This window comes from Delphinus delphis, chromosome 9 (genome assembly GCF_949987515.2).
Source record: "Delphinus delphis chromosome 9, mDelDel1.2, whole genome shotgun sequence".
Lineage (NCBI taxonomy): Eukaryota > Metazoa > Chordata > Mammalia > Artiodactyla > Delphinidae > Delphinus > Delphinus delphis.
The window spans coordinates 59,197,842-59,222,711 of NC_082691.1; the positions used below are offsets into that span (position 1 = coordinate 59,197,842).

General features: G+C 40.2%; 1 protein-coding gene and 1 pseudogene across 3 annotated transcripts in view; both read left to right on the top strand.

Annotated features, from left to right (window-relative positions):
• The first annotated feature begins 1,314 nt into the window (after positions 1–1,314).
• Positions 1,315–1,869, top strand: LOC138414166 (AP-2 complex subunit sigma pseudogene; annotated as a pseudogene).
• Positions 1,870–10,785: 8,916 nt separating this feature from the next.
• TAX1BP1 (Tax1 binding protein 1) overlaps positions 10,786–24,870 on the top strand; it is a 90,313-nt gene continuing 76,228 nt past the window's right edge. For 2 of the 3 annotated variants that reach the window (XM_060020650.2, XM_060020652.2), the window contains exons 1-2: positions 12,745–12,888; positions 20,256–20,424. In XM_060020650.2, coding sequence (XP_059876633.1) covers positions 20,263–20,424 — 162 coding nt within the window. In that variant the 5' untranslated portion in view covers positions 12,745–12,888; positions 20,256–20,262. Of the gene's footprint in view, positions 10,895–12,744; positions 12,889–20,255; positions 20,425–24,870 lie in introns of those variants that run through there. The other variant, XM_060020651.1, reaches the window with a different exon arrangement.

The window sequence follows — 24,870 nt, forward strand, 5'->3', positions numbered from 1 at the left end:
CATCTTAAAATTTATAGATGTTGCCAAATTGCCTTCTAAAAACTTTTGTACCAATTTACATCCCACCTCTCTAACAGAGTATGAGTATCTGTCTCTCTTAACTGTTTTCTACATTTGTGACAATTTAATAGTGAAAAATATTTCGTTGTGATTTTAGTTTATATTTCCTTGATCATAGTAAACCTCAGCACCTTTTGTGTGTTCATTGGCTCTTTATATTTTACCCTCTATGAATTGCCCATTTACATTTTTACCTTGTTTTCTCCATTGGATAATCTTTTTCTTGATTTGAGGGTGTGCTTATATAAAAATCCTTTGTCTGTCATATGTTATCAATTGGTAAACTTTAAACTGAAAACTGAAGAATTTAAAAGCAATGAAAGTGTGTTACGTGTGTGTGAGTATGCAAACATGCACACTTCTCTATGATTAAAAATCAATCTCAGAGGAATTCCCTGGCGGTCCAGTGGTTAGGACTCTGTGCTTTCACTGCTATGGGTGCGGGTTCAATCCCCGGTTTGGGAACTAAGATCCCGCAAGCCGCGAGGTTCGACCAAAAAAAAAAAAAAAAATCTGGGATGAAATCTGAATGAGGCCTGTAGTCTAGTTAAACAGTATTGTGCTAATGTCAGTCTCCTTGCTTTGATACTGTTAAATTAAATATTACCATTGGGGGAAGAGGAATGTTGAGTTTCCTAGAGCTGCTGTAATAAATCACTACAAACTAAGTGACTTAAAACAACAGACATTTACTCTTACATTTCTGGAGGCTAGAATTCCAAAATCAGGATGTTACCAAGGCCATGCTCTTTCTGAATACTCTAGAAAAGATTGCTTCCTTGCCTCTTCTGTTGCTTTTAGTGGTTTGCCAAGAATTCCTGGCATTCCTGGGCTTGTAGATACATCACTCCCATGTCTGCCTCCATTGGCACATGGTGTTCTTGTTGTGTCTGTGTCTGTGTCCAACTTTCCCTCTTCTTATAAGGGCATCAGTCATTGGATTAAGGCCCACTCTAATCCAGGATGACCTCATTTTAACTTGATGTGAAAGGATGGTTTGAAGCCAGAAGCTGAGAGACTCACTGGAGATGTGTGCATTTATCAAGGTAAGAAGAGACCTGAGCTGGCACACAGGTAGGGAACGGCAAGGAAGGTATAAATGTGAGAAACATTCAGAAAGTAACATGTACAGGATTTGGTGACTGGTTGGATATCACAGAGCAAGTAAGAGAGAAAAATTGAGAAAAACTCCCAGGTTTCTGGCTAGAGAGCCTGGATGGTTGCGATGCCATTCACTGGCATGATGTGCTGGTGATTCTCCAAGTGCCCCACCAAGCTATTCTCCACCCTTTAGCCACTGCTTTGTGCCCCAGAAAACTGACCTTTGTGGACTGAATCACCTGGGAACTTTGACCTCTGGTTTCATGGAGTCTCTATGATCTGCTTCATCCCCATCCAGATCCTGGTGGGCAAGACACATCTGGTCGAGTGGTACATGCAGTTTGATGACAATGAGAAACCAGAGTTGATAGAGGAGGTGCACGCCACCAGAGTCACTGTTGGAGATGCCAAAACACCAACTTTGTGGAGTTCTGGAACTTTAACATCATTTACTGAAACTATGCCAGTCTCTACTTCTGCATCTGGGTGGATGTCCATGACAACAACCCGGCTATCTACCACTTTGTGGAGATCTTAAACAAATATTGCAACAATGTTTGTGAATTGTCTGCTTTTACGTCCAAGGCTTATTCGGTGACAGACTTGATGTTGGTGACTAGCAAGATCTGGGAGACCAGCCAGGTGAAGGTGCCGAAACGGCGGCTGAGGCTGCAGTCCCTGGAGTCCATGCCTGGGGACCATCTCTGACAGCCCCTCCTCAAGTGCGCAGGAGGAAGGCACCCAGCTAGGTCTGGGTCTCAAGAGAGGAGACCGCACCCTACTGCCTCCAGGCCCCAGATGCCCTTAGAGGCCACCTTTGTGTGTACTGAGTAACTGTGCTGTCATTGTGTGATACTGTCAGTGTGTGTGTACAGACCCCTAATAAACTTGTGGTCCCTGCCTGAAAAAAAAAAACAACCTGAAATCAAATCAGGTTGGATATGGCCACAGCTTCTGTTAGGCAGCTCTTCCTCCACAGGCAGGTAACATCTCTCTCCTCTGGCCCCTTGAGGGCATAGCAGGGATAACAGCTTCTGTTGCTAGAGAACCCTTATTGAATAATCTCTTAAACCCTTCACTAAACTCTCTTCAGTGACTTCTTGAGCGTATTATCTGTTTCCTTGATTGGTACGGAAGGTGAATAAAGGGGAAGGTGGGGTGAAGTGAGGAAAGGATTACAAATTCACTTTAAGAAACACTGAGTTTAAGGGAATTCCTTTTCCTGATGCTTCCACTGCAGGGGGCACAGGGTCAATCCCTGGTCTGGGAACTAAGATCCTGCATGCCACATGGCATGGCCAAAAAAATTTTTTTAAATAAATCAAAAAATAAGAACATTGAGTTTAAGGTGTTTGTGTGACATCCGAGTGTCAACGTCTATATGGAACTAATGCCAGGAGGAAAGCCTGGAGTGGGATATCGATCTGGTAGCCATTGATAAAAGTATTAGTATATTTGGCAGTTGAAAATAAGTACTAATAATAGGAAATAATTTAAAGCTCAAGGGACAGAAGGCTAGACTCAGGGAAAGATCAGTATTTAAAGAGGCAACTGCGAAATGAGAAGCCTGCAAATGAAATTGAGAAGGAGCGTTCAGAGAAGGAAAAGAAAGATGAGGATGCAATCCTGTCATAGAGGAGAGGTAAGGAAAAGTTTTAAGAAGGAAGGAGTGAACAGTAATATCAAGAATATCAACCAAAAAAAAAAATATCAACCTCTTGATTGAAAAGTTCTGAGAATTGAAAATTAGGCTGGGAAATCTTAGGGTTATGGATGAGCTTATCATGAGAACTTTCAGTGGACTGGTAGGGTCTGAGCATACTCCATGGTGTGAGGAATGAATGGCCAGTGAAGAAGTTGGGCTTGCAGGGTTAATGAACACATAGAGTATAAATATTAGCTCAAAACTCAAGTCTGTAAAAAAATGTGTTTGAAACTGTGCACCTCAGATTGGGACTTGAACCCATGTGTTGGGACTTAAACCCACCCTAACTCAGATTGGGACTCGAATCCATGCAGCCAGGACTCAAACCCGGCCAAAACCCATGGTCTTCCAACTGAGATCACACACCTGGCTTTGGGACTTAGTGAAGCTCAGGTTCTTGATATCTCATCACAGAAAGAATTCAGTGAGAGTCAAAGTGATAGGTAAGAAGTGGATATATTTAGAGAGAAACACACTCCACAGACAGAGTGTGGGCCATCTCAGAAGGTGAGAGCAGCATCAGGGTATGGGGTTGTCACTTTTTATAGGGGTGGGTAATTGCATAGGCTAATGAGTGAGAGGAGTATTCCAGCTATTTTGGGAAGGGGCGGGATTTCCAGGAACTGGATCACTTTTTTGATCATAAGAATCACTCTTTGAACGTTATGGTCAGCCTTGGAACTGTCATGGTGCAAGTTCCAATGATGTGGAACTTGATGTGTCATTTAGCTTGCTGATGTGTTACAATGAGCATATGCTGAGGCTCAAGGTCTAGTGGAAGTCACTTGTCCGCTATCTTGGACCCATTTGGTTCTAATCAGTTTATGTCATGTCCTCTGGCTATGTCATTCTTTCAAAGGTGCCCTGCCCCCTTCCCTCTGTTTTCATATTGATACATTCCACCAATTCAATTTCTATTTTGAATCACCCACTTTCAGTTTTGTCAGGATTTTGGAAGATTACTCAGTACAAAGATAGGGGAGGGGATATTTGGAGACTCAGGAAGGTTAAACAGACTGGGTGGTTTTGTCCACCTAGATATACCCTTCCACCTTTCTCCAGCCCAGAGAAACCTATTTCTAGAGTTGGGGAGGACAATGCCCCCTGTTCTCCCTCCATCTTTATCTCCCTGCCCCTTGCTCCTCTTCAAGCCATTTTCTCTGTGGCCTAAGTTCTCTCCCCATCTGAAGGCTTGAAATTTTGAAAACAAATGGCAGAAAGATTTTCCTTCTCTATCCTTCCCCAAGGCAACAAACTTAATAGATTTGATAGGAAGCAAGATCTGGGAAAGTGGCAAGCTATAGAAGGAGAAAATACCAAGAAAAAAATGGGTTAATATCTCAAATATATTATCTTGTCTTATAGACTGGCCTTTAAAGAAGCTAAGTTGGGAAGGGAAGAAAAAAATAGGGTGATAGTTGAAAGAAGATATGGGGTAAAAGAAGGTTCTCCTGGAATGACTGCAATTGTGATTTTAAAAGCGCAAGGAGGGTCCCTTATCTAAAGAAATCTTCCCCATGGATGCAAGAAAACCTACCATAACATTCTCATTGCTTCATGCTCACAAGTTTTATTTTGAGAATCTCATACTTGGATTAAGTCCCTCATAGTCACAGAGATTAATTTATTGACAATCAGTTTTTTTGTTTTCCTTGGACAAGACTGTTTGTTGCCTGAGGGGTGTGGGTTATTGAGCCTGGGAAGGGTGGGGAAAGTATTAAAAAGGAAAGATTTAGGAAGGGGAATTTTGTCTACTATCAGCTTCTTAGAACTTGCTATATCACACAAACCAATCACAAAAGTAAATCTTCACAATTTACTAATAAAATATATTATAAATCACTTTCTAAAGATGCTCAACATTCAGTACTTTGTAATAATTTCATTTTTTCCTTTTGTCCTCATGGCAGGATCAGCATGGCCATGATCTCTTCTGGGAATAAAGTCATTTCTTTTATCTAGGAAACCCAATGCTAAATAGCAATAAATCATCATTCATTGGACTTCCCTGGTGGTGCAGTGGTTAAGATTCTGCCTGCCAATGTAGGGGACACGGGTTCGAGACCTGGTCTGGGAAGATCCCACATGCCTGCCACGGAGCAACTAAGCCTGTGTGCCACAACTACTGAGCCTGCGCTCTAGAGCCTGCGAGCCACAACTACTGAGCCTGCATGCTACAACTACTGAAGCCCGTGCACCTAGAGTCTGTGCTCTGCAACAAGAGAAGCCACTGCAATAAGAAACCTGTGCACCGCAATGAAGAGTAGCCTCCACTCGCCACAACTAGAAAAAGCCCGCACTCAGCAACAAAGACCCGACACAGTCAAAAATAAATAAATAAAATAAATTTAAAAAAACATCATTCATTGAATTCTACAACCTAATATGTTACAGAAGAAATTCTAACCCCTGCGCATCGTAATTAACATCAAGTAGCAGTCCAAAATTGCAGTATAACAAAGAGATACATGGCAATAGCCCTAGCTGGTCAGAACTAAAGTAACTCACCAAGGAATTACTTAAGGAGAAGGAAAAATAATCTAGGCTGATGAAACTAAAGGAAAGGTTATAATTGTTGCATTAGTCTGGGTCCAATCAGTAGAGAGAAACCACACAGTGATTTGTGTTTTTTTGTAAATTAATTAATTAATTTTTGGCTGTGTTGGGTCTTCGCTGTGGTGCGTGAGCTTTTCATTGCAGTGGCTTCCCTTGTTGCAGAGCACAGGCTCTAGGTGCGCTGGCTTCAGCAGTTGTGGCACGTGGGCTCAGTAGTTGTGGCTCGTGGGCTCAATAGTTGTGGCTCGCGGGCTCTAGAGCGCAGGCTCAGTAGTTGTGGTGCACGGGCTTACTTGCTCCGCGGCATGCGGGGTCTTCCCGGACCAGGGCCCGAACCTGCGTCCCCTGCGTTGGCAGGCGGATTCTTTTTTTTTTTTTTTTTGGCAGGCGGATTCTTAACCACTGCGTCACCAGGGATGCCTCCCACACAGTGATTTGAATAGAGAAAGTTTATTGTAAAGAATTATTATCTATAACAGGGGATTGGAGTAACTAAGCTAGTAAGGAGGGAAAAGACCTGTAAAGACTAAGAATAGCAGATATAAGGAGCAGACACTACCCCCATGACTGAGATACATGCCCAGTAAGAGCACTTTCAGGGCTGAAATCCAGACCTTGGAGAGGACATGGCTATGGGTCACTGAATGAGGAAGTCCCACAGACAATCTTACAGAGAAGTCCCTGTGTTGCTGAGGTGGTGGAACCCTCTGGAACTTGCCAGAAATTTATCTTGAAATTTACCTTCTGGACATATACGTGGAACTTGCTGAAAATCTGCATTCTGCATCTTCCTGGAAATCTGGCTTTTGGAACTTGTCGGAAATCTGCCCTGTAGGGTCTGGGGAAAGTTGTTCATGAAGAAGTATTTCACTGCAGGCACTCCACCACTAAATTGCCCAGAGGGGAACACTGGGTGCTGGCTGCTGCCAGCTTCCATGCACTGCAGGAATCAGCAACAGAAAAAATCCCCTGCACCACAGGAGCTGGACACTGGGAAAGCTGAGTGGGCTGCAGAAGCAGGACACTGAAGTCGTAGGCTCTGCAAGAGTCTGTTGAGTGGGTACATAGGAATGAGGAAGCAGAATCCTCTCCTCTTTTCTCCTTTTTCTGTCTGTGCCACGCGCATGTGGGATCTTAGTTCCCCGACCAGGGATTGAACCCGTGCCCCCTGCATTGGGAGTATGGAGTCAACCACTGGACTGCCAGGGAAGTCCCAGAATCCTTTCCTCATGTCCCTCTAGCACTTCTTACCGACAAAGCTTAAATCATTCCAGGTGGCAACGGAAAAATATTGAAAGGACTTAGTGCATGCTCACAGAGCAGGTAAAAAGGGTGAATTTAGAACTGAGAGGCAATGCATTGATAATTTACACAATAATCTCCAAATTCCAACCCCGCCCCCAATTTCTGGACCCCTCAAAAATGTTTTAATGTCGTATGAAGCAGGCTGAGTATTAATCAGGTAAACAGCTGAACTCTCCAATCACGGGCAAAATTCAAATTCCTTTCCATGGATCTCTTGAGATGTAGCCAAATCATGGGATGTGACCAGATACCAGGTTAGCATTGGTGGGATGTGCATGAGTAGTAAGATGGATTTGCCTGTCTAGAGCACAATATGCACATTATGATATTAATGTAACTACTTTTGGTGTGATGGGGGCAGCATCCAGAATTAAGTGGGGTAGGGAAAGGATGGGAAATGATGGAGTGAAATATAAACAATTCTTTTCTTTCTTTCTTACGCGGGCCTCTCACTGCTGTGGCCTCTCCCGTTGCGGAGCACAGGTTCCGGACACGCGGGCTAAGCTCACGGGCTAAGCCGCTCCGCGGCATATGGGATCTTCCCTGACCGGGCGCGAACCCGTGTCCCCTGCATCGGCAGGCGGACTCTCAACCACTGCGCCACCAGGGAAGCCCTAAGCAATTCTTTTTAGTGAGAAGTTTGGTTGTGAAGGTGAAGACAAAAAGACAGTAGTAGCTGGAGGGCAACATGAAGCTGGGGAATTAAAAACAAAATAAATGATAGAGCCTTGAGCATGTGGAAAAGACAATGGGAAAGATCCAGTGGAGACAGAGGGCTTGGCTATAAGAGAGATAATGTAGACTTCCTGAGAAGGTGGGAGGGGACAGGCTCTATGGAAATAAAAACACATTTCAGCTTAAAACTTTGATTCAAAGCTTATTAAAATTAAAACTTTAAAAGATTATTTTAGTAACATTTTCTTAAAATAACTTTTATTAATTTTAAGTCTCATTGTTATGCAAGTGACTCAACAAATAAAGGTATGTGATGAGAAACGCAGAGGAACGGACCTTGTTGACATAAGTACTTTAAGAATTCAAAGTACTGTGCTGGCTATTCCTCTTCTCAGTAAGATAAGGAAGAAAGGTTAGAGAATATTTACATACCAGTGAGCTCATTGCACAAGGAACAAAGAATACTGTCAGGAGCCAGGTGGGGCAAAGGTCTTCCTAAAGTATAAACCACTGCAGGCTCTGTTTCTTAATATCATAAATTATATAGTTTCTCTCTTTGATAGTGATACCGAGCAGGGCCCTGTGGGGCTCCTGGGCACAAAAGCCTTTCTGTCTCCCTCATTTCTTTGATTACAGGGAACAGGCTTCATTCAGCCTCCATGACCTTCCCAGAGTTCCAACGAGCAGATTCAGGCAGTTGTTCATCAGGGGAGGGAGGGAGGGGATGCGAGACAAGGGAGAAACAGTCAAGAGAAACAATAGTGCAGCCTTGGGACAAGGTCCTGGTTCCTCATCAAGGGATACACACAACGTCTTTGAGCTGTTATGCAGAGATGGAAAATCCCACCAGGTGGGAGAAGTTAACGGTTAACGATGGTGTGCTGCCCACAAGCATGTAGACCCCAGACCAGTTGGAATCAGAAGGTTGATGATGCTGACTCCCACTTAGCTCACCACCAACCAATCAGGAGAATGTCCACAAACTGATCATGCCCTCTTTGAACCATTACTATAAAACTTCTCACTACCCTCTCCAAGGTGGGACACAGTTTTGAAGGCATTAGCCAGCTGTGGCCCCCTTTGCTTGGCAAAGCAATAAAGCTATTCTTTTCTACTTCACCCAAACCTCTGTCTCTGAGATTCAATTCGGTGTCGGGGTACAGAGGCCAGATTCAGCTTCAATAGTGCAGAAAACTTCCCCAAACACTCGATTTTACCTTCAAAGTTTTTGCTTCGTATTCCCAGACAAAACCTTTAGTGATAAAACATATGATGACCAGAGTCTGTAGACGTGTTTGTTATGGGAAATTGTACTTAATCTGCAAGATGAAAAATCAAGGGAGTTTGGGGTATCCAGAATAATGTTAATAAAATGATAGTCCATGGACTCTGGGTTGGATAATGAGGGAAGTATTAAAAGGAGAAAGCTTAATGGATTAGAGATCCTGATGAGTTTGAAAAATAGTTACTGTGGCCATATTTTATAAGCAGGTTAGAGGAACAAGAGGTTGTCCCCAGAGCAGGATACTTGATTTTGAAGGTGAAACAATTATGGGTGATGATAAGGTCCAAGGTACGAACATGGAAATATATGGACTAGAGTGGAGGAGATTATTGGAGACGAGGGATTCAAGAAATTAAAAGGCCAGGATGTTAGCCTTTTAATTTTAATCTCATCCAAGTAGACTCTGAGGGGCTTGGAATGGAGAGGAAGACTATGCACTTGGTAACAGTCTTCAATGAATGAGGAAGAGTGACCTGGAGATCGACAGATGACAGCAACAAAAAGGGAAAAGGGGGTTTAACTTGTTGGCATGCAACTCAGAGGAGCAAAGTTTTATTCAAATATCTGGGAGAGTAATGGTAGGCAAGCTATAAGGAGCAAAGAGTACATCGACTATCTTCCAACATAGGGTAAGAGGAAATAAACCACCCTACTTTAGAGTGTTCTGAATCTTCTCTTTCTCTGTTTATCCAAAACATACCATTATTCAAATCTTGTCTTTAAAAGCACTCTTTTTTAAACAAACGTTCACATATCTATTATTTTTTAAGGAAAGAATCATTTCTAGCAATAGGAACATTTAATACAAACTCTAAAGAAAGCCACTGTTTCAAAAGATGAGGACAACTCATTTTATATGCTTTCAAAACCTGTAATGATACTTCTATAACGTGCCTATGTGAACTTATTTTTTTCTGATTTTCAACCCATGTCGTATTACCTAATTGTCCCATTTGTGCCCTTTTAATTATTCTCTCTACATAAGCCCTTTCTATACCTTTTCAGATCCTGTTACTCTTTCAAAGCTTAGAGTCCAGTTTCTTTAGCAAATAATAATAATTCTGTATCAATCCTTCTTTCCACTTTACTTCTCAGAGTCCATTTCCTACAAAATCTAACACTTCACTGTCCCATCTTGTAATATCTCAACTAGATTTAAAGCAGCTTTAGAGAAGAAACTGTGGTTTATACTTTGTTTTCCCCAGAGTACCTAGTATAACCCAGAGCACATAGTAAATGACCAAAAAGCACTTATCAAGAAGCAGCATGGCTTGGTGGAAAATGCAGGAACTTTGGGAGTGATAAATTTGAGCTCAAGTCTGGTTTGCCCTTTTTGGGATTATGGGCAAGTTATTTAACTTTTCTGAACCCACATTCCCCTGCAAAATGAGGATAAAACCTTACAGGATTTTGCTGTGAGGAGTGGAGACAACCTCAAGTATCTACACAGTGACTGGAAAGCACTGTGTACTCCACAGATAGGAATTATTATTGTTTGTTAACAATCCTCTCCCTACATGCCTCCTTTGCCCTGGCTCTTATATCCTGACTTGAAGTCTTCTTCCATGTCTTCATCAAAACCCTACTTAACGGTCTAGGCCTACCTCCACCAAGAGAAGTGTATTGTTCACACAAGCCTATAATTAGTTCTCCCATCTCTGAATATCTTATTTTATACTTTATATTTATACTATATTTTATACTTTTGTCACCCACATTTTTCATGAATTTATTTATTTTCCTCCCTTTGCTGTCATAAGTTCTTCTAATAGAGGGTGTCTTTCAGATATTTTCCCAGTCAAAACACAGGTGAGATAGTTTGTGCTAGGTTAGGACAACTGCTTCAAAACTGCTTGAAATTGTGATTGCTCCAGAAATACCACGGGATGCTGAGGGAGTTTCTTTCCAATAGTTCTTTGATCAGGTCTACAATCCCTCATTCACTATTTCGTAATCCAAAAAACTTTGAAAATCAAATGTTTTCTTAACATTTGGTGGCAAAACCTATCCTGACCTGAACTCAGTTGTCAATAAAACGTGACCTGAACCCATGAGGGCAAAGTGGCAAAACCTGATCTGAAAAACCTGCTCTGCGCTGAAGATTATATGCTCTATTTATCCTACTTAGTGGTGTCATATTCATAATTTGTCCTGAAAAAAATATTAACTTGATTATGGAGTGCTGCCCCAGACTTGTGGAATATTATGTAAGTACACTTCTCTAAAATCTGAAAAATTCTGAATTCTGAAATCCTCTCTGGCCCAGATCTTTCATATAAGGAATTGTGGATCCATATCCCTTATACTCCTAGTACACTGTTGTACATATAATAGGCTAATTTAAAAAATTCAATTAAGTACTTAAGGGATATATATTTACCTTGCTGGGAGAAACACCATCTAAAATTCATGGGATCATTATTAAAGGGATTAAAGCAAGTTAAAATTCCTGAACTAATACCTTCATGGGGAAAATAAAGTCTAAAAATTCAAGAAATTCCTAAAAATAACAAAGTAAAGTAAAAATACCTGCACAAAAAATATTTTGCAATTATGGCTTTTATTAAGCATACTGTTTCCCTGATTTCATTAACTGAAAATTGGTGGTAATGAGAAATTTATTACATGCAAATTATCATGTGATTAAAAAATACAAAGAGTGACACTTCTGAAAAACTGTGCTTATAAAGTTCACTGCTGTGTTTACATTTTAAAAAAGAATTTTTTAAAAAATTAATTAATTAATTTTTGGCTGCATTGGGTCTTTGTTGCTCACCCAGACCAGGGCTCAAACCCTTAGCTCCTGCATTGGCAAGCAGATTTTTAACCACTGCACCACCAGGGAAGCCCTATATTTACTTTACCTAAGAGACACAGACTACTACTAGAAGGTTGCTAACAGTAACACGAGTGATTACTGATATTATCACACCATTTTCTTCATCGGTAAAATACGGAGATTGGTACTAAATGATCTGTAAAGAGTCTTCTGAAATCTATGATCAAATATGATATACAGAACAATACATAGTTCAAAGATTTCAATATACAGGGAACAAATCAGTCAGCAGATATTAAGAACCTATATTATCAAAGGCATTGTAATCTTAAAATATGTGGAAGTAAATTACATTGAAGAGGATTTTGTATGTTCTGAATTTAGAAGATGCTTCAACGTTTAACTTGATCTAATTTATTATCCTTCCTTCATTGATGATGTTGCAAATTTTATCAGGGCTTTACGGCAACACAGGAACATAGTGAATTAGAACAGAACACACTTACTTCCGAGGAGTTAGAATTTAAACTGAATGCCTACTCTAAGGAGGGTAAGATGTATAAAAGAGTGACTTCAGAAATTATCATTGAACGGAGAATACAGGGCTAAATTCATGCACACAAAATAACATAACAAAAGGATTTAACAACTCATAGAACGAGGTCAGTGCTGGAGCAAGCAGAAATAGAATCACTGAGCATTAGAACCGAAAATTTCCTAGGAGAAACCGAGGATTTACAGAGAACAAAACCTCGTAGTTAAGCAAGCCCCGGACTGGATGAACCAGGACTTGGGAAAGAGCCCAGGAGTGAGCGGTCGCCGCCCCAGCCGCGTGATCCTCCTTTGCTTCTATGGTTCTCTACTTTCCGATCCACAAAATAAATGGATTCGCTTAGATAGATTTTTAAAGATCCAGGCAATGACATGGTACTAATTCATACACCTCAGGGCTACCCCTTCCACTTAACTGGTAAGTTACTTAACTTTCGGCCACAGTAATAATTAAAAAGTCAAAAATGCATTATCCAAACGGACCCTGTTTGGTTGCCACAAGGTCTCTGAGCGAAAACGGCGAAGAAGAAGAAAGAGAAGGAAGAGCCGAGCCGAGGGAGAAGGCCGGTTCGGATCTGTTCGGATCCAATGGCAGGGCGTCAGGAGCTAGGGTGGTTAAAAGACCGTGCGACCAACTTGGCGTTTCAGCGATTGGCCCAGACCGACGCAGCTCGGCGGCGGCGGCGGCGGCGGCGGCGGAAGGGGCCGGGCCGTGGACGGAAGTGACATAACGCCGGCTTTTGGCCTTGTGGGGAGGTGTAGCAGGTCGGTAGAGGGAGACTGTGCTGGCGGAAGAGGCTCGGCGGCTGATGGCGGCTCAGGCTCGGAAGCCTCTCTAACATTCCCCTCTCCTCAAGAGTTCCTCACTCGGTAAGTGCCTTCCTCGGCCCGCCCCAGCGCCTTGTGCGGGGCGGACGCCCGCTGGAGCTATCTGGGGGCTCGTGATACGTCCCTCTGCTCTAGCGTCTAGGGGCCTGGTCGGTCTCGGGAACGGTCTCCGTGGTGACGGTGCTGCCGAATGACGATGCTTTCCTTCCCGACGACAAACCTTTCCTCCCGGACTGCGATTGTGACGGTGGTGTGGGCAACTTCGGTTAGCAGTGGAGTTGGAAAAAGCGACGGGTGGCCGCCCCACACGGTGGGGAGGCCCTGGATAGGCTTTCGCTGTTTGGGGGAGCCGTGTGGGACGTGGGCCCTTTGGCGGGGGGGGGGGCGAGTGACGCGGGGGACCCCCGGAGAAGAAAGTGCCTTGCCCGAGGCTCCACTCTAAGGTGAGTATTTGGAGGGCAGCGTGTGTGCTGCCGGGGCAGGTAAGCTTGGGAAAACATCTAGGTCGTGTCGTGATGGGACGCTCGGGTTTGCCCGTGCATAGTGAAGCCCAAGTGTTTTGGTTTGAGTCGCCATGGATTAGGAGGCGGAGACTGACTGCGGGCCGTGGGCGGAGTTAGCGGTTTGGGCTGGTTCTCCGACTTCACCTGGGCTGCAGAATTAGTGAATGCTTTCTTGTCTGTTCATAAATGGCCTTACGCCTAGTGCTCGAGGGATCTTAAATATTCCGAGGAGAGTCACGTTTCACTTTGCTTAGGCAATTTTTCTTGATTTCACAACTGCCCCTTCCCAACACCCCCGGAGGTCCGCAGGTTGTGGACAAGTCCCGACAGGCGCTTGTCGTTTCGGGGAATCTTTGTTAAGAGATTAGTGTGCGTGTGTGTGTACTGATAAACATATATTACCTTATTGGTAATAATTTCGTTTGAGAACGCCGTGACATTTGACTTTCTACATATATATATTTTTTTGATTTTGATTTTTTAATTTTTTTAACATCTTTATTGGAGTATAATTGCTTTACAATTGTGTGTTAGTTTCTGCTTTATAACAAAGTGAATCAGTTATATGTCCCCATATCTCTTCCCTCTTGCGTCTCTACATATATTTTTAGGTTTCACAAAGTAGTTATGAATTGCTATTGTGTCAGGGATGGGAAAATAAATCTTGTTTTCGATTCTTCATTCCGCTCATCGTAGAATTTCTACAAGCTGCATGCAACAATTACTAATTATAGTTTTGGAGCTCAATTCCCAAAGTATTTAAAGAGATCATTTGAGTAACATGTTAATCTAAAAAAATGGGCTGATTACCCTCAGAGTGCTATTTGGGTATAGAAAAGGGGCTGAGGCCAGGCCTTCCTTTCGTTCTTATCAAGGATAAACTTGATTTCTTGAAGGATTACTTGATTACGTTTTCTAGTCATCACATTGTTAAATTGCACACCGCTGTTTACAATTATGGCTGCAGACGTTTGTGTAGACTTAACCAGTAAATATCTTTTCCTTAACAAAAATAACAGGTATTTTGGAATTAAAATTTCAACCGTTTTAATGATGTTAAATATTTATGAAGGATCGTAACTATGCTCCTTTTTTACTGCTTTGGGGGAATTGCCTCACGTGAAGTTTATTGGATTGCATTCTTTTGGAATTTGTATGTTACTAAGTAAAATTTTGGCTGTATCCACTTCTAGCCTTTTAAAGTTTATTTTGCCCCAAATAAACTCTTACAAGAAGGTAAAGATACCCTCCTCTCTAATATAATAAAAAGCCAAGATCATAGCTTTTTAGAAACCAACTTTTAAAACAATCTAAAAATTAAAGTGGTGTGAATGACACCTGGGCAGAGTGTAGTGGTACTCAGTTGTAAATCATTCTGGAGATTGGGAGGACTGTAAGAGTGCAAATTGACAGATTGGTGGATTTGCTTCTGCCTCCGGGAAGGATTGCTGATAATATTTTTCTGGTCTGTAAACCAGCTGATAGTCTTTGAGCTGAAGTATAAATAATTGGAAGCTATTAGAATATCAGATGTATTTTTTCCCTTCAGATGTTCAGTTTCCTCCAGGACTGAAGTTCGGAGATTAATTTAAAAGTTCATATAGTTTAAACTGAATATTTTAAAAAACTTTCACTAAGTTTGTCAACCATTATGTGTAATGTGTTTCTATTGCAGAAGGTCATATGTGAGTTTTTATTACTAATTTTTGTCTACTTTGGTTTTACTAACTTTTATTATGGAAATTTTCAAAATACCCAGAAGGAGAACAAACAGTTAAAGGAACCACTATTTTGCTAACCTTGGTTTATTACACTGTCAGCACATTTATTTTTTCCCCTGGAGTTTTTAAAGCAAATCCTGGACAACAGGATATTTCACCTATAATTAGTTTACCGTCCGTCTTTAACTGGTAAGGACTTTAAAAGAAATACAGTCACCATAATAATATTATCACATAGAACAAAATTACCTTACTTCTTTTTGAATTCTAAGTGTTAGAATTGACAAATTATATACAATATTTATCTAAATTAAAAACCTTAATTTGATTCTGGACATTTAATGCACAAATTCTTAATATGGTCAGTTTCCTACTTTATTTGATTAAGGCTTACACATTTTGAGCTAGTTAAATAAAATGTGTATCAGGAGCCACTGGAAAAATACTACCACAAAAGCCAGATCTGGTTTGGGCTTGAAAAAGTTCCAAGAGGAAGAAGTAAAGATAACATTGAAATCCTCACCCTTCACCCCCAAATTTATTCTAGCTACTTAACTGAGTGACCACTGCATATTAGTTATTTTTTCCTTAGGTATTGATGAATCCTCAAAAATAACAAAATTGGACTGTAGACCAAAGTTTACAGCATAACACATAAAAGGAACTCTAGAGATGTTAGAACTTTGGGGAATAAAGTAGGAAACATGGGAGAGGGCACTGCAAGGCAGCATGTATTTCAGACTTTGTTTCCCAGCAGCCAAATCTGTCTGGTCCTTTTTTTTTTTTTTTTTACTGTTCTCACATATCTTTGTTTTTTATTTATTAATATTTTTAATTGATGTAACATTGGTTTATATTATATTAGTTTCATGTATATAACATTGTATTTCTACTTCTGTATACACTACAGCATATTTACCACCAAAACTTTAGTTTCCATCCTCCATCAAAGAGTTGGTACCCTTTACTTATATCCGGCCCCCACCCCCGCCCCGCCCCTACTCTTGTTCTTCGTATATCCAGGTTTGGTTTCGTTCATTTATTTTGGGTTTTTTTGTCTGTTTCCTTAATTAGAAAACTTTTACTAATTCTTCGCTTACGTCTTAATGTACGCATGTTTCTAGAGGTGTACTTTACTTTAGAGAATGGGAAACAAAATTTGATATGGTAAAGCTTGTTCCACTTCCTTTTGTGGTGGGGGCTATATTTCCTGTCTCCAACTGAGGCAGTTTTTTCTTTACTCAGGATGTTAGTGAAGCTACACTTCCCAAGCATTACCACAAGGTGATGCAGTGACTTTGTGTATTACTTCTCCACTGGGTGGTGTGTGGGTCTGTGTGTGTGCGGGTCTTTGTGTGTGCCTGTGAGCATGTGTGTAGTGTATAAATCTGCCTGTGAATCATCTTGATACATTAGCATTCTCAGTGAATTTCAACATTTTTATAAGCTTGCCCATCTTTTCACTCTGTTTCCTATCTGTGTGAAGAGTGAAACAGGAACTGTATGGGAATTAGATATTTTACTGTTTAAAATAAGTTGATTCATGTTGTAATTACATTCAGATTACATTTATCCATGTTAACTTTTTTATGACTAGAAGCTGTATTGGAAAATTAATTAAAAAGTAATAATGAGAATGGAATGACTTTTGTAAAATATTTCTATAGTTATAGTTGCATTGAAATGTTTAAAAAGGTTGGAGTGTTGGTGAGAGATTAATGAAGGTTATTAATGGGATAATTACAGATTATCATGCTATAAAGATTTGTAAGCATCGTGAATATATTTAAAGTCTGATGTTAGGGTTTTATATTAAAAACTTGAATTTTGGGGAGAGGGTTTAAAAATGAAATTTCATGTTGATGTGTTTATTTAAAATAATGAAAAGAATACATTAAATATACTGGTAAAAATTCAGTCAGTTGAGTTAAAAGTTAAGGTCCTGTTAAGTTCTCCTTTCACACATAGCCCTCATGAGTAAATATTGTATGATGTGTGCTTTTTGAGTCCCTTTTGATGCATTTATAAGCATGTATACACATGTACATATATAAATACATATGTGTATACCTTAATGCTATTTTATACCTTAAAAACTTTTCAGTGAAGTAAAAGTCTAAGGTTGGATTATCGATTTTTAAACACTGTTGTAATTGAGGTTAAACAAAAGTTTAAACTCCACTACCTTGTTTTATAACAAATAATTACTGCTTTGTTTGTTTAGTTTACTTTAGGAAACAAGTTTTATGAAAAAAGTTTCATTCTTAAATGGCTTTTAATTAAAAGCATGGGAAATTCATCCTAAGCTAGCCTTATTTTCTCCTTACTGAATATGTCTCAGAGAAACTTAAATATTCACTCTCTTCATACAAAAACATTACTGATTCACTTGCCTCAGTTTTGGTAGTTGTTATCTGAAAGAGTTTGGTTCATCAGTTAACTATAGTCTCTCTCGGGTATTTTATAACCAATAGTGAACATTTTTTTCAAAACCAAAATCAAGGGTTTTTTTTTTTTTTTTTTTTTAAGGAAGCCACTGACTTGAAAGGAGATTATCATTAGTGACTTCATTAACATCATGACATCCCCTTGAGCCTATATTTGCTCAGACTATTCAAAGAAACAAAGTAGTAGAACTCTTCACTTACTTTAGGCAGTTTCTACCGTTTGTGCTACCTTTTCACTTTCCTGAAGGCTTTGGGTTACCAGCTGGAGAGTATTGACTGTTAAGTCCTTCTGTGAAGTAGGGTCGCTGGTAATAAAGCCTTTTTGTTAGTGCAGAGGTACAGGAGGTTTATTACTGAATGCATTCTCTTTACCTTGGAATCCTGGCAAACCTCAGGTGGGGAGAGGCTGACAGACATCCAGCCTGGAATTCTACCACAGTGGCTTCCAGGTTGATGATTGACTGTCTCTTTATGGGATGTCTAGTATATTGTGTGTCCTGTAAGTACAAAGCAGTATTTTGACCATAACAGAAGCAGAGAACACATAAGAGGAAAAGTAGACATTTTTTAAAGTGTTTATTTCAGAACTTTAAAAATTTGCCTTAGTATTTCAAACAGATCAGCAAAAGAAACATTTGTAAAAGCATATTGTCTTAGATTTTCCTAGCAATAAAGACTTCTTAGTAATTGTTAAAATGTGAGTAGTTTTGGGAATTCCTTGGTGGTCCAGTGGTTAGGACTCGGCACTTTCAGTGCTGTGGCCCAGGTTCAGTCCCTGGTCAGGGAACTAAGATCCCATAAGCCATGCAGCGTGGCAAAAAAAAAAAAAAAAAAGTGAGTAGTGTTACTTCTGTGCTTGTCCTGTAGAAAATTCATAGATTTGTGAAGTAAGTTAGAATAATTTGGTCAGCAAATTCTTGTCCCAGTTTTTCTCATTGTTTACAGAGATTCCTGTTTTGATGACTCAGAAGTTAAGTGCCATAGTGTCAGTGTCATTGTTTCTGATGTGGTACTGTAGGATCAATGACTGTACTGAGTCTGTGACACACTGTACAGAGATATATTTTTTGAGTAAATCCTCAGTTGTATCATTTTTCTCAAAAGTAGAGCACAAGATACGGAAAACATTTGGGTCTTGCAGATTTTTATAGGCGACTTTTACCATTCATCTGCTAGCTGGTGCTTGGTGTTCACTAAACCAGTGAGCATTCACTGAATCTATAATAGATTCTCAACAGTATGTGTTTCATTTACACTATACATTTAAAAATACATTTATTTTTAATCAGTGAATGTATGGAAACTGTACAATAATACTGGAAGTCAAGGTAGGATGAAAAAGTAGAATTGGTATAGGTAGAGAGGAACAAATAGGCTCTGAACTATTTCAAGTAGACCAACTGAGATTTTACATCATTTGAGAGATTTGAACAAGTATGAACCAGAAGCCCAAGAAGACAGCCTAGGTCTGGGAATCTAGGTGAGATTTGCTAATGGAGACTTAAATTGTTGGGTTGGGTCAGAGTCTAAGTAGTAGTTCTCTATCCTGGCTGTATACAGGATTGAGATTACTTGGGGAGGCTTAAAAAAAAATGCTTGGATATACACACACATGCATGTGTGCGCCCAGGTCCCATTTCCGGAAATTCATTGTCTTTTCTTTTTCTTTTTTAAGACCCCTAATGATTCTGATATCTAGCCAGGGTTGAGAAAAAGCTGGTCCAGGCGATCATGAGCGTGGGTCAGGAATGCAGGCACAGAGAGGTTAGCATCAATTACAGGAGCCTAGGGGAGGGACGGGATGGATCAGATTAGGGAGGAAAATGATGAAGTTCAAGAGTTCAACATAGAAACACTGCTGGCTCATTTGGTTTCGGTTGCAAAAGAAGCAGAGGGTTAGGCTTTGCAGGAGAGTTGAGAGTTTGTTTTTGATTTTGGTTTTTAAAATTTTTTAACTCGGGACTTCCCTGGTCGAGCAGTGGTTAAGAATTTGCCTGCCAACGCATGGGACACGGGTTCGAGCCCTGGTCCAGGAATATCTCACATGCCACGGAGCAACTAAGCCCGTGCACCACAACTACTGAGCCTGCGCTCTGGAGCCTGTGAGCCACAACTACTGAGCCCAATGCCACAACTACTGAAGCCTGCATGCCTAGAGCCCATGCTCTGCAACAAGAGAAGCCACCGCAATAAGAAGCCCACGTGCCGCAGCGAAGAGTAGCCCCTACTCAACGCAATTAGAGAAAGCCCGCGCACAGCAACAGACCCAACGCAGCCATATATAAATAAATAAATATTTTTTTAACTCATGTAACTTTCTGAGCCATATTGTAAGTTAGTTACTTCTCAGTTTGTATTTTTATATTTAATCACATTAAAAAAAATTTATTTATTTATATGGCTGTGCCAGGTCTTAGTTGCGGCATGTGAACTCTTAGTTGTGGCATGTGGGATCTAGTTCCCTGACCAGGGATCAAACCCAGGCCCCCTGCATTGGGAGCGTGGAGTCTTAGCCACAGGACCACCAGAATTCCCTTTAATCACATTTTTAAGAAGGAGTTCCAGTATTAAATATATTATATTTACAATATAATATAAATATAATATAAAAGTATGTCTTTTCAGTAATTATGGTATGAAAATATCCATGTAATTTGCATTAAATGTTATGTATTTTCTGAAGGTATGAGTTTTTTCTTAGTTGGTATCATTAAATTTGTATGATTTACTTGTTTCAGATTCGCAATGACATCCTTTCAAGAAGTTCCACTGCAGACTTCCAACTTTGCGCATGTCATCTTTCAAAATGTGGCCAAGAGCTATCTTCCTAATGCACACCTAGAATGTCATTATACCTTAACTCCATATATCCATCCCCATCCAAAAGATTGGGTTGGTATATTCAAGGTAAGAGGACTTTCTCCATATTTCTTCCATGTAGGTACTCTTTATTTTCTTCTTAAGAGGTTGACAAGTAGTTTATACTAGTCTTGTCTTAACTCTACTTTAAGGGTCATTTTTGTAAACATCAAATGTAAAACATTGTGTAAACATGAAATATTTAATAGTGCAGGGTAGTGTACAACAAATGTTATGACCTTCAGTTCAGCACACTTTCCTCTCTATGATTAAAAGGTTCAACTTAAGGTCTTACAGAAATTTTTTCAAATCTTCTTGTTTTTTCTTCTTCTGTTTTCTCCATTCCTTACCTAAAAAACATGATCTTTTCCTTTGGGTTACTATATCATTTACTATCTTGTCATTTGTAATTAATTTTGTATAGCTCTACAACTATGTTATTATCTCTTCTATTGTCCTGCATTGTTTAAATATTCCTTATATTGTCTTATGCTTTTATAAGAGTATTCTGTTTTACATGACTAAATAGTAAATTCTTTGATAGCAAGAGTCCCAGTTCTAATATTTTGCCAATCATTTTGTGTACTATATGCTTGAAAATTACATTGAAATGATCATTAAAGTGTTGGAAGTTTTTTGGCAATTTCAGTTCCTGAGGATGTAATGGAGAACCAAAACATACGAAGGTCCTTTGAACAGTCAAAATAGTGTCATAAATGTCTAAACAGTAAAACTTACTTTTCTCCTTGGTTACTTTAGATTCTCCCTGAGAATCAATTTATTTTATTTTAGATGTGATTTATTAAAATCAAGACCATTAGGTCTTGAAATTTTGATTGTGTGGTCTGTATAAGTTAAATAGCAAAGTAGAAAGAAATAAGAGTAGCCGCTAGAATTAGGCACATGTAAAGTACTTAGAAGTGAAAGTCTGGCCTAATAGAGTGAGGAGGGCAGAAAAACTATATTGGACAAAACAGAGTTTTGGCATTTAATGATATTTCAGTTCCTTTTTTTTTTTTTTTTTTTTTGCGGTACACGGGCCTCTCACTGTTGTGGCCTCTCCCGTTGCGGAGCACAGGCTCCAGACGCGCAGGCTCAGCGGGCCCAGCCGCTCCGCAGCATGTGGGATCTTCCCGGACCAGGGCGCGAACCCGTGTCCCCTGCATCGGCAGGCGGACTCTCAGCCACTGTGCCAGCAGGAAAGCCCTCAGTTCCTTTTTGAATTGAATCCCTTATCCCTGGTGTTGCTGGATAGATGAGTCATTTACTCTTTATTTAATTTTTTTTTTTTAAGGCTTGTTAGATTCCAATGTGGATTCCAGTATGGATTCCAAAAGCTTCATTGTAAGCTTTTTATGAAATCAGTATCAGTTTAAATTTTATGTAAGAGATGAATAGCAAGTTAAAGATACTAAGAATTGGCATTTTCTGCAAGAATGAGTCAGAGAGGAAGAATAGAGCAGGGTAATGAGATTGAGGGAAGGGAAGGGCATTCCTGGCAGGAAAATGGCTTAAGCAGAGGCACCAGGGTGAGAATGTTCATGAGAATGAATTAGTTTAACTAGAACATAAACGTAATTTAGGGAAGTGGAGGGAGATGAAGTTAAGCGTCAGTCTTGCCATGGAGGATCTTCAGTGTTAGGCTAAACAATTTGCAGACTTTTCCATGTGGGCAGTGGGAAGTCTGCATATGTAGGTGTGGAGGCTGATGTGTGATAAATTGTATTTCAAGAAGATGAATCTTCACGGTTTTCTTTCAGACTAATTTATGTCTTCCTTTTTTTTCTCCCCATTTTTAGTTAATGGCCTATTGTTTAAGCCAAAAGCTTATGAATTTCTCTTCAAATCCAGCCAAACACCAATTCTATCTATTTTCCTGCCTACCTATTAATGCATTTTTAATATCACAGCCCTAGTTCATGCCCTCCTTATTGATTTCTAAGATGATTGCAATAGGTCACCTGTTTTCCCTGCTTTCTTTCATTCTTCTATTTGTTCTTCAAACTGCTCTATATAAACTATAATAGAAAATGAAAATCTGAACATATCTTCCTCTTGTTTAAGTGGTTCTTCATCCTCTATGGGATAATGGCAAGACCAACTAACTTAGTGTGCCAAATAGGGCTCCTTTATACGACTTGATTTATAGCTTCCTTTTTTGTCATTGCCTGCTTATTTTTTGGCTTTGATAACGTTAAACTATTATCTCTTAACTTGTGTACTCCAAGGACCGTAACTTTTCTCCAAGCAGTAATACTTACTTATGTAAGTATTACATACATGATAAATAAGTTTGTATAGAATACCCTTTCCATCTTTTTTGCCTGGATAATACTTAAAACTTAGTGGGAAGTTTAAGCATGTACTAAAAATTTTGAAATATACAGGAAGACTCAAGGAAGAAAATAGATCATGTTTTAATACTATTTTAATGCTTACCTAGAATAAGCATTGTTAACATATTGGCATATATCTATAATTAATAATTATACACATACTTTGTATGTAATAAAGTATACACACATGCTGTTGATGCATTGTGGAATTCATGGAAATGTTTCCAAATGTTTACCATTAAACAATGCTTAATATAGATCTCTGTATCTGTTTTTATTTTGTTTGTCATTGTATTTCATAGGATAAGTTCTTGGAAGTGGAATTGCCATGTTTATAGCATTGAATTTTTTTTATTCTTATTTTTTATTTTTTTTGCGGTATGCGGGCCTCTCACTGTTGCGGCCTCTCCCGTTGCGGAGCACAGGTTCCGGATACACAGGCTCAGCGGCCATGGCTCACGGGCCCAGCCGCTCTGCGGCCTGTGGGATCTTCCCAGACTGGGGCACGAACCTGTGTCCCCTGCATCGGCAGGTGGACTCTCAACCACTGCGCCACCAGGGAAGCCCGGCATTGAATGTTTTTTTTTTTTTTTTTTTTTTGCGGTACGCGGGCCTCTCCCTGTTGTGGCCTCTCCCGTTGTGGAGCACAGGCTCCGGACGCGCAGGCTCAGCGGCTATGGCTCACGGGCCTAGCCGCTCCATGGCATGTGGGATCTTCCCGAACCAGGGCACGAACCCGTGTCCCCTGCATCGGCAGGTGGACTCTCAACCACTGCGCCACCAGGGAAGCCCAGCATTGAATGTTTTTAAACACTTGACATGTACTGCAAATTGATTGCTGTCCAGAATGATTTTGATAGATATGATATTGACAAGGTAGGCAGGGAGAAAGTGCCCAGGTAGTAATTTTAAGGGGAAGGAATGAAGGGAAAGTGTGTTGTGTGCTTGAGAGAGTGTTAAGGAATTTAATTTTCCTGGGACAGGTACCAGGTTTAGAAAATGGGAAAAGTTAGTTTGGATCACGTAGATTGCTTTAATATTTAGCTGAGGAATAATTTTTAAGCAGAGAGTAATAGAGTTTAGAGGTGAACTTTAATCTTCTAGTGCTGAATAAGATAAATTGGAATTAGAAAAGAATGGAGGTAGAGAATGGTTTTTTTTTTTTTATAAATTTATTATTTATTTTTGGCTGCGTTGGGTCTTCGTTGCTGCGCGCAGGCTTTCTCTAGTTTTGACGAGCGGGGGCTGCTCTTCGTTGCGGTACGTGGGCTTCCCATTGTGGTGGCTTCTCTTGTTGTGGAGCACGGGCTCTAGGTGCACGGGCTTCAGTAGTTGTGGCACTTGGTCTCAGTAGTTGTGGTTCGTGGGCTCTAGAGCACAGGCTCAGTAGTTGTGGCACACAGGCTTAGTTGTTCCGTGGCATATGGGATCTTCCCAGACCAGGGCTCAAACCCGTGTCCCCTGCATTGGCAGGCGGATTCTTAACCACTGCGCCACCAGGGAAGTCCCAGAGAGAATGTTTAGACCATCTTCATTTTCTAAGTGAGATCAAGCCTTAGAGAAGGGAATCAGTTGTGGGTAATAATCTGTAAGAGGCATCTATAGGGTTTGTCAGCTATTAATTGAATGAATTGGGACTGGAACTCATTTATTGAGTACACTCAGTAATGAGGAGCAAGGTCATGTGCTGAGTTGGGGAGGACTTGAGTATGGAGAAGATATGGTCTTTCTACTGTGGAAGAATGTCATAGGGAATTGGAGTAGGTTAACCAGGAGATTTCTGAGCAGCCATTTTGTGAGTTTGTCTAGAGAGATTGAGCACCTAGAATTGAGTGAAGAATTCCAAAAGTGGGTATCATTCAGACTGGGAATTTGGGAAGGGAGGTCAAGAGGACAAAGGATACTAGGGTGGTTTTGGGTGCATTATTATTGAAATGATTAATTGACCATGAAGTCCAAGTTGGGTAGGGGAATGAGTGAAGCCAGGCAAGGGATGTAGACTGTGTTGGAGATTTTCTTTTCTTTTTTTTTTTTTAACATCTTTATTGGAGTACAATTGCTTTACAATGTTGTGTTAATTTCTGCTGTATAACAAAGTAAATCAGCTATATGTATACATATATCCCCATATCCCCTCCCACTTACTCTCCCTATCCTA